General features: G+C 45.3%; 1 protein-coding gene across 2 annotated transcripts; it reads right to left on the bottom strand.

The window, feature by feature from the left end:
- Positions 1–133: 133 nt before the first annotated feature.
- On the bottom strand, positions 134–10,118 carry ric8b (RIC8 guanine nucleotide exchange factor B). 2 transcript variants are annotated; one of them, XM_080504335.1, is made up of 10 exons: positions 9,946–10,118; positions 9,498–9,545; positions 8,739–9,389; positions 7,280–7,374; positions 5,336–5,486; positions 4,985–5,080; positions 4,674–4,818; positions 4,428–4,572; positions 4,159–4,278; positions 134–1,997 (listed from the first exon to the last, which is right to left on the bottom strand). In XM_080504335.1, exons 1-10 carry the CDS (start codon positions 10,027–10,029, stop codon positions 1,889–1,891), a joined length of 1,644 nt encoding a protein of 547 aa, XP_080360461.1. In that variant the 5' UTR covers positions 10,030–10,118; the 3' UTR covers positions 134–1,888. The 2 variants fall into 2 exon arrangements, with proteins under 2 accessions (XP_080360461.1, XP_080360462.1); XM_080504336.1 differs by having other exon boundaries at positions 4,449–4,572.
- Positions 10,119–12,604: the final 2,486 nt, after the last annotated feature.

Below are 12,604 nucleotides of genomic sequence, written 5' to 3'. Positions count from 1 at the left end.
CACAACTGAATGTTTTATATCTGCACTGCATTTTAATCAGTATTTAATAAAGGTGTCCTTTTCGCAGCGTTTTGTTTAGTTGTTGTTTAAGTGTGTGGGTTTCAAAAGCAGACACAATGTTTTTATTCTCCAGTTTATTAACTCTCAGTGGAAGCCTCACGAACATAAAATAACTGGTGATATTTACATTAACAATGTGCAAAAGTAACAATAGTTTCAGCACTTTCTCAGATGGAAAGAAGTGATCAACATGCAGGATTAAAAAAACAGAAACACAACTAATGGCCACTGAATGTTGTTGGTAAAAAGGTTTGTGAATTTTTTGAATGTCTTCTAACCACTTGTGGGTCTGTTTGGGCGGCATGCGAGAGCCGAGCACCTCTTTAAAGACACTTCGATTTGGTCGCTTATCACTGATCGGTCACATGAAATCAGAAAAGTGACTTGGATCTCTTGAAGCTGTTTAAAAGTAAATTCTCATGTGAACAGGCAGAGCTGGTGATTCACGTCTCGGGTGAAAAGCGTACAAGTGATTCTACGATAGACCTGTTGTGTTTTAGGATTGTAATCGGCAATTTTGCATCAGAGTCGAATTTTAGACTGGGGGGGGGGGGGGTCAAATTGTGACTAACTGCAGATGTAACAAATTCAATTTCCCCAAAGAAACAAACAAAAAAAAAATCCTTCAGTTCATACATAGAAAATTTTATATAAAATCAGCATAATGGTTTTTCTCAAAACCCGGAAGAAAAAAAAAAACATGCAAATTTGGCAAATAAGGATTAAAAAAAAACAATCAATGTTGACACATTTCATTATCAAGTGTCTACAACAGACACAATCGGTTTACTATCTTCTAACGCAGGAAAATTGTTGCATCTACTTAATGCTATAAATAAAAAATAAGTTTTTGTGAGGATCGATAAGCCGACAAGCTCTGAATTCATAAAGTCTCCTTGGTAAATATTTGTGTGTAACATTCATGATGAAACTACCAAACCAAATATAGAGACTGAACTGCATGTTTAAACTACCACACAGACCTTGCCTGACTTTTTTTTTTAAGTACACGTCCTCCAATCGCCTCACAAATTCAAAGGTATGCTTACATCTGTGTGTATATTATGTATTTTAGCAAAACAAAGCAAAAAAATTAAGTACAAGTGAAGGAATGATTATTCAGTCCCAGTTACACTTTTCAAACCGTTTCAGCGTGAGAAACAATCTGGCAGAAATTAAAAAGACACCCTCGACATTCTCCACTCGAGGAGCAATAAAGCATAACGGAGAAACCACAGAGGCCTCCGGTGCGTCTCGGCGCCTCGGCAGAGTCTTCCTGCCACACATCATGTCCACTTCTCAGTTGGAGACCCGAGTGACGGCTACGACGGGGGGGTGGGGGGGGGGCCTCGAGCCCTCGAGCCTCCGGGGAAATGTTCAGCTGTGTCTCACTTCAGAACTCGATCGAAGGGTTCGAATAACGCAGGTCAGCCATTGTCTATCGAGAGCTTTTCTTTTCCAGATTACAAAATGCTTCTTACTCATGTGACACCGATCAAGACTTAAAGTGGTCACCGGTGGAATATCGCAGGAAGCGGCAGCGCGGCGACTCATCCTGGGACTTTTAGGCAAATCAATGCTACGACACGGTGACAGAATAAAGTTAAAAAGCCAAAGTTGATCAGGATTATTTATTTGCCCGCGATTTATGCGAACAGTGATTTAGTTTGTCGTTTGCATTACGTTTGATTGGGTGGGGTCGTTATTTTTTGACGGACTCCGTCACGGGATCCAGCTTTTGAAAGTGAGACACAGCTTCAGGGGTGTTTGTGGAGGATCCCGGTGAGCAGATGTGTGGGAAAACGTGGCCCGGGAGCTGCTGTGCGTTTTAGTCCGAGTCCGACCCCGAGTTGTATTCGGATTGATCGCGGAGGGTGTCTTCGAGAGGCGCTAGCGTCCCGTCCGGCCTGACGCCCATGGGCCGGATCACGTTCTGCCTGCGGACGGCAAAAAAACAAAAAGAATGAAGAAAGAGCGGTCACGTGACAAAGCTGCAGACCTCACAAACATCTGAACATCTTCCTCCAAATCTCTTTGAGGTAAACAAAAATGTGCAGACCGAACGACTCGGGATCGGTCTGAAAGGAGGCTTTCACTTTGTACGCGTTTACTCTTGAGGACCCTCACCCAACAACGCCCCCCCCCCCCCCCCCTTTTCATGGACACTCGCCCCCGTCTGGCCATCCACCCCCACCTCCTCCTCCTCCTCCTCCTCCTCCTGTGGCAGTTTAATTACAGGATCAGTCCTCAGACTAATCTCCTCAAAGCCACGGCTGCCCCCTTCACCCTAATCCAATTATACCTGCACTGTGTCACCGCGGCCTCGGAGATGATTCATCGGAGAATCATCCCTCAAAGATTTAAGAAGGACCCATTCACATGTCGTCGAACGGATTCAAACGCAAATGGCCCAAGTAATTAAACGCAATTTGTCCGGGAAACACTACGGGTCAAGTTCTTTAAAAAAAAAAAAAAAAAGGGAGATCTGGGGGATCGTGTCAACAAGCGACAGTCAGGCTGCGTCGGTCCACATCCTCACGTGTGTCAAGGTCAGAGCAGGTAAAATGGAAGAACAAACCAAAAAACCTGCAACAAAATTCTGTCCTAATTGGGAGCGTGGAAACTCATCGACATTGACGGGGGTCTGGCAGGTGGAAAGGTGGGTGGGGGGGGGGGGGGGGGGGGGTGCAGAATATGTGCTAATTGGAGGACCAGTTTACCACTTCGAGGGGGACATTCTTGCCGAGGTCTGAACGATCTCCTGAGAGGAAGCACCTCTCCACCGTCGCCTCGTCTCTCTCTCTCGCCGAGAAGAAAGACGGCGGAGCCTTCGAAGAAGGAATCCTCCTCTTCGGGGGCGCACGTGCCTCATTACAGCTCAACGCTCGCCCTCCAGCCCAACAATGACTCGGTCGGCCTTTCTTACGTCTTGCACATTTATCCACCCCGTGTCTCTTCGTCCTCCATCCACGTTCCACCCAAATTGCTTTGTCTCGCCGAGCCTCTGTCTCAGTCAATGACCGGCCCCTCAAACGCGGGAAGAACAAAGTCAGGACGGGTTATTAAAAACCTGAATGCGGCACATAAAGGAAGGGGGGGGAGAAACCAACAAGTCCGACCGTGTGCCAATTAGGTGATAATTAACGGAGCAGAGGTAAGGACGCTGCAGCGACGTGCCGCCGGCTCCCAATTTACTGGGGCTGAATGCTGCGGCGTGCAGGAAGTCCGGGCCCTAATTGAAGCCGCATCCGACAGCAAGAGATTCTTCCGACGATGAAGCGGTTGGCAGGCAGCGGGCGTGCCGTTACCTTTGTTGCGAACCGACGTCGGCCTCGGCTCACTAAGAAAAGGTCAACACAAACAACAGCCGGACCCTCGGCTGAGGACACACTGAATTAAATATGAATAATCTGAGCGGCAGAAAAGTTGGTCCTCTTTGTCGAAAGCTCGATGGAAAGTTCACCGCATTGTGGCAAAGTGCCGTGACTTCTTACGTTCGTTAATGTTGGATGTGTACGAAGACAGACGCTCGTTATTCACGTAGAACATGGATAACGTCACAGATCTTCACATTGCATTAAACGACAACTGAAACTCGATCTTTCCGAAACTACTCGTGAGCTTTTTGTCACAGAAATGTCATCAAGTACTTACTGATTAAAAACTACAGCCGTTTTAAAATGCAGACGCACTAAGGTCTGGCGCCAGATCACAAAATCTGCACTTCAAACCAGATTTGTTAAATATATGGGCCAAATTTTTAAACAAAACAAAAATCAGCATGCCTGTTTTAGTGGCATGTCCTTTGAATTAACTACTTTTTTGTTTCTCCTCCCGTCCAATCCCAGTATCAGTAGTAGTTTTACTTGGCATCAGATTACATCATCGTCTAATTACCGCCTCACGAAGGTCTTCCAGCTCATATTTACAGGCGAGTGTGTGGAAAAGGTTGTACGGGTCGTAGAACGAAGAGAAAGTTTACAAGTTGGGTAAATCAGTTTCTACGACGCGTGTAATACAACTGCTTCTTCTTCTGTGGTTTTGATTAACGTAGCCGATTGTCACTGTGTTCAGTCCAGACGGTTCTGCAGCAGTTACCTGGACAGCTTGTCGAACATGTTGACGAGCTTCTGGGCTTCGTACTCCTTCTGCTCCTCGGTCATCTCCTCGATGGGGTTCGGCATGGGCTCCTCCACGTGGCCGGTGATTGGGTTGATGCTGGGGAGGCGCACAGAAAAAAAAAAACAAAAACAGCTCAACGTTCAGCTGGCGACTCGACTCAAACGTCGTCAAGGTACGATCGCTCGTGAGACAAGCTGCCAATGATTGCCGAGAGCTTCGGTCGGAGATTTGTTCACAGCACTAACAAAGGTTTGGCAGATTTGTACTCCTCTGTGTCGGAATCTTCATCCTCAGAGTACTGAGTCTCTCCTCGCCCTCCCGCCAGCAGCCCTCGAGCCACGAGGAGCCCGGCGGCGTTTCCGTATCCGGTGTACTTCAGCAGGTTGTCCACTGGAAGACCAGGCCACGGATAGAGAGGTCAAGGCGTGAGACGAGTGAAAGCGTGTAGGAGACGCAGAGTTGCCTTTCCCCCGCCGTTCGCCTCCACTCACCGCTTTCTTTGCAGAGGACGAAGAGAAACTCCGCGGCCATCTGCTTCACGCCCATGTCCACGTGTGTCATGAGGCGGACCAGCTTGTTTCTGGTGGTGGTGCCAATCTCTGGCCTGATCTTCACGTCCTTCAGCGGAGGGAGAACCTGAGGGGGAAAACACCGACTTGTTAACGTTTACCACATCATACCCCATTCAGTCATTCCTTCAACCACGGAGTAACATTCTGCTAATAATATGAACACATTGATACGGTTTGGATGATAGAAATAAACCATTTCGACCCCGTTTCTGTTTCATGGAGTGTCTCACCTGGGCTTTGATGTATCTGCGGATCTCTCTGTGGTGTCTGGAGCCTTTAGTCAGGAGGCTGAGGACCGGAGTCAAACCCTCTTTGTAGTTGGAGCCCTGCTTGGAGAGACAAGAGACACCTTCAGATTTTGCAATAACTCTCACACACGGGTCAAAAGAACGATCAACATGTGGTTAAACTCCCTGTAAGAGACCTGCGTACCAAGTCCTGAAATGTCATCGTAGATTTCTCAGAATATGTTTTCTGCTGTTCTGCAGGGTGATGTTTTAGGCATTTCATACAATGCGATGTATTGAATAATTGAGTCTTTACGTACCACCTCTACAAACATCCCGGAGGATGAACTTTACCTTGTCGATTCTTTTCTCCATGAAGTCTATTAGCACCTGGACGGCGTCCATGTTTTTCCCGCCATAGTCTTCTTGTCCTCCCTGGACCGGCGCGTCGATCAACACGTCCAGACAGGACACTGGCAGGTTGTTGAGCAGATTGACGGCGTGGCTGAAGCGACAGAGCAAAGTGGATTCGACAACCATTCTCGGGACGCATTCGGCAGTTTCTACCATTTAAATGACTTCAGGTCTGCGGAGTGAGACGATGAGTCTCAGGGTTCTGGGTTTGAAGCGGTTCAAAGGGCATTCTGTCTAAAAACTAGCAAAACGTCAACAGTGCAACATATAATAATGATGATTTCTGATGAATCCAGAAGATGCTTGTCAATATGAAGAGGACAATTGTTTTTACAGCCTAACTGGACATCATAAACAAACACGTGGATGTGTAGCAGTTAGCGCGCTCGCCTCATGAGCGGAGGTCTTACTGTGTTTTCTTTGTGCGTTCTCCCCTCGCCTGAGTTGGACACCATAAGAAGAGCTTGTGTAAACTTAAGAAGCTTCATATTTCCACTGCTTCAAAGCTCATTAGTCTTAACATTTGAAGTAAAAAGTAATAATCCTACAGTATAAATACTATAATGCTGAAAGAACTGAAGGCAGGTGATCAAATCTCTTTTCTGTACAGAGGAGCCATTATTCTTTTGTATCGTTTCTATTTAAAGTTATTTTTATACCACTGACAAATAGAAGAGACTCTATTTTAGGCATAATAAAGCATGTTGAGTAACATCTGAGAAGCCGGTCCAAATTTTTTTATGTCATTTTATTGGATTACAAATATTTATACATAGGTGGTATACATTGAATATATAAAGATTGCAAGACTCATTCGAGTATCATTTAATGATCTCGATGCAGGCCCACCTGTCCTCTGTGTTAGAAATCAAACATGGCCACCGACTATAAACATTCCTGTTAACTTTTGAGCACTGAGTCAGTTTGAAGGCGTAAACAAAGGTCCAGTAAACAAAAATGAACTGACTTTTTGCTTTACACATTGCATTAATTTACTTTTCTCACTGATGTTCTATGTTACAGACGGTTCCCTTTTTTCTCACCAAACAAGCAAGTGAGCAAGGAACGGTCTCCCATGGTTCCACTCATCTCCCCCCGTCTCGCCACTCAATAGCTTCATCAGTCACTTTTACACGACACCGTTTGAATTTCAAGCTATGGCCACAAATTCTTGGCATTCTTGCATAAAATTACCTTAAGAAGATACGGCTGTTGCATCGAGACAGCCGTGACAGAGCACCGAGAACCCCCCCAGAAATTGGTGGGGATACATTTCTACTCCAATGGGATCAGAGCAGGTTGTATTCTGGTGGACCTGCTTCCATTATCCCATTATTTGCACCCGATGCAAATAACATTTGAGGGCAAGTCACACAGAGACTCACTCAGTATAACAGAGCACAGAGGCATCATGGGCGTGACCCTATACTTCTTTTAGCACCGTTTCCCAGACTGAAGCCAAGAGAAGCAGACGAAGGCATCGCCACGACAACGCCGTTTCATGTATCCGCCTTGTTTTTGGCTGATCGTCGACATGCAGGGGTTGTTTTGAAAACGGGTTCCTTATGTGGAGACACTTATAAACCTTCGACGTGTGGACGGGCAAGACGCGGATTTGCTGAAAACGATGAGGTCGCCGCCCCACCACCCTCTCTGTGACGTCACTTAACGAGAACAACAATGGCGGACTAAAGGCGAGATTTCTCGAATGCAAGGACTTTTGCTTGCTGTCTTCTTCTCTGTTTTTTGGAGTATTTCTGTGGCAAAGTTACAGCACCCCCTAAAGGCCTGGCATATGCACTACATCAGTTTGAGTCATTTTTACGGTGCCTTGTGGATTGTTTTGGACTAATATATGAAGAGCGTTGAGGAACTGGTTCCCACCTTTGTGTTTCCTCCATCTTCTCCTCCGTCTCAGTCTTCAACATCAGCAGGTGACGCAGGAGGCCAGCGATCAACCGGAACTGGTGGTCATCCTCCTGTCAAGCACAAATATACAGTTATTAGAAAGCGGCTATAGGACTGAACAATACATTTCATGAGCATTAAAATCTATCTAAAGAGGCACGGACAGCACGGGGTGAAAACCTGAGGTGGAGGAGTTTTGATATCTAAGGAGAGGATGAGAGACTCGGGCTGCACAATATCAGATAAACATGCAATAGTGTTGAGCAATTCCATAATTTGTGATAAATACAGTTATTGTTAATATTTTTGTGCTCTAGGATTTGTAGCGTTTTCTATTAATTACACCAACTGACTGAGTTGTTTGTTTTGTTATTGTGTGGTTTCTCTCTGTAAAGAGCACCGAGAAATGACCGTGTTGTATTTGTATAAATAAAGTTGAATATGAATCACTTGTTATTTTCAATCACTGTGCATCAATAACAACATATTTTCTCCCACCGAAGTAACTTCAGAGTTAACCCTGGATTTTCCGTACTACAACGATATTCACTTCTTTACTGGGGTAAATCACCATGGTAACTTGCGCTGTACACCGGAGCAGGTCATGTTCTGGATACAAGGTCGAGTATAAAGGCCTTCGCCTTCTGACCAATCAGATCTCTTAGATAAATGACCTGCCCACTCATAGAAGATCCTGATAGGTGCACAGATCACGAGGAGCACCGAGGAGAGAAAGGAGCATCAAAAGAACTTAATGGTAAACGTAAACTAAAGGCTCTGCCCGACACGTTTGTGCCATTATAAAGTGAAATTGAGTGTTCAGAGTCTTTATATTGTCCGATTAATTAATATTCTACGATCTCACTTGGATGAAGTCTTTGAATTTTTCATATTTCTGATACCTGGTCTGCGGCCTTCAACTTTAAAATGGTTTAGGTTGTTAATCAATTACATTTTTTAATATTTGTTAACTACGGTCTTCTTTTATAAATGCAATTTTGGCATTTTGAATCTGCATCCCATAAATGCACAGTACATGGAACTATCGTTTATCTCACTGGAATCAGTCTTTTTACGTAACATTACGCATGTTGATGTTATGATTTAAAAATTTTAATAAAAACAGTGCTATATTGTGCAGCCCTAGAGGGGACAAACCTCAGGTTAAATACTACCGGAAGCATCCCTACAACTTACACCATGATGGAAGTGGCCTTTGCAGCAACAACACAAGAAAAAAACAAAAAACAAAAGAAGAGTGGAGCAGTTTTGTAAGTGTTCAAAAGATTTTCAGTGATTATATTATTCCACTCAAACTGAGTAAATGAGTTCACACCCCCCCGAGTGTCATGCTGAGAGGTGACCGGTGGTTGATGACGGGTATAATTTGAGGCTCAGACGTGGCGTTTTGGTGACGTAACGCGCTCTTGCTCACCTCGCCACCGGCTTCGGACAGCGTCAGGTTGAACAAGACCTTCAGGGCCTCCTTTGCTCGCTCGTTGTCCTCCGTGGGCTTGGGCAGCTCCCGCGGATCCGGACAGGCGGCCTCGTAGGGGCCGACCCAACGCACGTCCAGGGTGTGCTCCAGGACCTCCGTCAGCATTCGCACGGCGTGCCACTCCCTCCGCAGGACGCCCCTCACGTCAGACCGCAGGGCGGACAGCAGGAAGAGGAGGCGCAGCGTGAACAGGCCCACCTCGTGGCGCCACGTCCGGGCGCCGCGCAGGCTGGAACACAGGCCGTGGGCCAGCTGCACGTCCACGCTGACCTGCTGGGCCGCGGGGCTGTTGTACACCACGTTGCACAGGCACTTCAAGGCCTCCACCACAACCCTCACCTCCTCCTCCTCCTCCTCCTCCTCCTCCTCTGATTGTGTCTGTTCCCGAAAGCTCCTCTGGTTGTCTCCTTCCTCCTCGCCGACCTGCAGCCCCGCCAGCCGTCCCAGAATGAGCATGCCCTCCTTGGTGGCCACGGGGGACAGGACGCGCTTGTCTCTGGACAGGATGCGGAGGGTTTCCAGACACGTCTTCTGACAGCTGGCCTGCACCTGCCTCCCCAGGACCGTCAGGACACTCTGGCACAGCTTCTGAAAGGACACAACGTGGAGAAAGACGGGAGATTATGGCCCATGTAGGACCGAGTTGATCACGTGCGAGCAGCCTGGTGATGAGGAGGAGGAGGAGGAAGGACTCACACTCCGCAGGGCTTCTTCCTTCTGCTCAAAAGTGAAGGTATGGGTGTTCTGCAAAACAAGAGAGAGAATGCTCACCGTGAACACCAGAGCACCGATAGCCAACACACACCAACTACACACAAACACGTCTGTTTGTTTATCACAGCGCCTCAAAGTTGCAATAAAGTTTACATTTTGAATGGATGTAGCGGAGAAGGTGCTGAGCACGCGTTAGCCCGACTGGGCTCCGCATCAGCGGCTTTAACAACGTCACCGCGGCACGGTCGGTCTCATTCACAGACTTAGAAGACAGAGTGTCGCACCACGGCGTCGGGCGACATCACACGGCCACAACGTGAGCTCCATTCCGGCTCCTCCGGGTCGTCCGAGCTCGCGCAGAGCTCGGCGTGTAGCCCGCTGGCTAACGTTAGCATGGCGGTTTGTTTTGGTTTGAGAAGCGGCGACTCACCTCCCGATTAAACCTCCGCAGCAGCTCCTCCGTCCCCTGCTCGTCCGCCGTGTCCAGCTGCGTTAAGACGTTGTTCACATCCATGGCGGGTCTCCGCGGGGCGCCGGGCGTTTGGGCTCAGATTTGAGGGAGTTTTCCCGGCGAGTGCGCTGCTGCAGCTAGCCGGCTAAGCTAACTGGTTGGTGTGTGTGTGTGTGTGTGTGTGTGTGTGTGTGTGTGTGTGTGTGCGTGCGCGTGAGAGCTGTCAACAGGGACACTCCCATTACTGTCTCCATCACACTGCGCTCGCGCTCTCGCTCTCTCTCTCTCTCTCTCTAAATATGTCTACATGCTTAAATTCATTGGTTTTAATTGTATGTTTGTAGGTGAGTGTCTTTTATGGAAGCCCATTTCTGCATCTTCAAAAAAAAATGATAAGAAAACTCACACTTGAATAAAAAAAATTAAAAAATAAAATAAAACATCCTCTGTTAATTCATAATTACGAGATAGTAAGTCATAATTATGAGATAAAAAGTCGGAAAAAATTAGATTCTATTGCAAAAGACACAAATATATTTCCTATGTAAACAGCATTTTTTTTAATGCACTCATTTGTAACGATGGGTCTGACCAGAGGTTTCCAGTAGTTCAATGTAAGTTGCCATTTCAGCCACGTCAGTTTTATTCTGCCTACGCCAGAGACGCTTCTTGCATAAAATCCTTTCCAAGTTGCCTTTGTTTAACACAATCCCATGTGAATTAGCAAGCAAAGTGTTTTTTTTTTATTTATAAAGCCACATTTAAGGTAGTCCTCAATGTACTGATAATCTATTTCTGTGTCCAACAAAGAGCTACTATAGTTGACTTGTGATTTATTATCTCATATTTATGACTTACTATCTTATAATTCTGAATTCCTTTCTCATAATTTTGAGTTACCATGAGATTTTTGTTTAAACTCGCATGTAGGTTTTCTTTTTTAATTTCTTGTAATGCTTACAATATCTGGCAATAAACATCTTTCTGATTCGGATTAAATATCCCAGCTCAATTCAGTTCTACCCAAATGGAGCCATTTGCAGCAAAGCTATTGCATATACTGCGAAAATGTATGGTGGGAAGGAAAAAGAACATTTATAAGGACAATAAGCAAGTAAACAAGTTGACACCAGACAGCAAGTTGATCAAGTTAATCCACTTGCTGCAACCTTGACGGCGTTGCGCCACCAGAGATCCTGCAGGAAGGTACAGAGTGCTGAAGACTGAATGTTATTGACTTGTAATGGCCACATATAAATGTATGTAGATTGACAAAGAAGAGAAGCTCAGTGTGGTTTAAAAAAAAAAAAAAAAAAAAAGTACGATTACTAGAAGTAGCCAGTGGATGGATTATCTTCAATATGTTCCTAATTTCAGTCCAACTGCATGTGTGTGAACGCAGCTCCGCCCTCATCACCAGTCCATCCGGTTTGAAACTATGACATTAAAATGAGGAGTTTTTTTTTTGTTTCTTTTTCTTCCAGGTAATCTTACTTGTACATAATATTCCTGATCCCCAAAAGATCATTGATCACAGACAAGACAAATGTGATTATGTTTGAAAGATTTTTTTTTAAAACAAAAAAAAGGATAAAGGATGAGCCTGCTGTGACCCGTGTGAAAGATGATTTGGTTGATATCAGATGAAAGTGCCTAATGTGGCAGCGCGTTCCTCACAGACGACCAGATCTCTGATCCGATTCTGCAGTTTTCAGCGGATATTGATATTGACACTCGGGGGTCAGGTGATTAAATCTCCATGAACAGCAGACTTTTTTTTTTTGTGCGTGTGTGTCTTAAACACGTCTTCTGAATCTGAATCCTGCAGGACTTTCAAAGGATGTAACACGAAGGTTCTACATTCTCATAAAATACAAACCTCAGCTGGGGGTCGGAGGTCAGAGGTCACGGGACTGAGGTGCAATGACCCCAACACAGCAGGACATTCTCCCTATAGAAATCTAATTCTTTATGCAGCGTGGCCCTTCGGCCCGCGGCCCAACCCCCCGCCATGTGCTGTCACATCAGAGTTGAACGATCAGCTCAGAGAGAAGCCCAGGAAAACATCTCTGCTCCTTTTAAAAGAAGCAAAACACGAGGAGACGTGAAGGATCGTTGCAATGAAAAACGAGTCACTTCCAGAAAACATTTGTAAACATATAAGGGAAATGTGTGAATTTTTTACTTGAAATCATTCTATGGAAAATTAAAAAAAATATGACTAAAAATGGTAAGTGAGAGTGTGAATATTATTAAAGAATGATGATATTGGGTTCATTATTTTCATGATATTAATCATTCCATGCAAGTAGTTTTCTAGATTCCTCCACAGACTGACTAAACAAGGTAAAAAAAAAAAAAAAACCCATATGGGAAAAAAAAAATGACGTCACGTGTTAAATTGTGAAATTATTTATGTGGCAACACCCCCCCCCCCCAAACATACACATCAAATTCAACTGTGATAGTTTGACAGTCACCACAGATGGTCTCCAGTGCTTTCATTTACAGAAAAGTGACTAGATTTTATGTTACTGTACACTTTGATATCTTCCCTTCTTATAAATACCCATAGGGTAATAGGTCCTCAGTAGCTTTGAGTGCATTATAAAGCACACAACCCTAGGTTAATGCATCT

The sequence above is a fragment of the Blennius ocellaris genome, assembly GCF_963422515.1.
Source record: "Blennius ocellaris genome assembly, chromosome: 11".
Lineage (NCBI taxonomy): Eukaryota > Metazoa > Chordata > Actinopteri > Blenniiformes > Blenniidae > Blennius > Blennius ocellaris.
The sequence above is the reverse complement of the archived record's forward strand: the minus strand, read 5'-3'. Positions and strand labels throughout refer to the sequence as shown.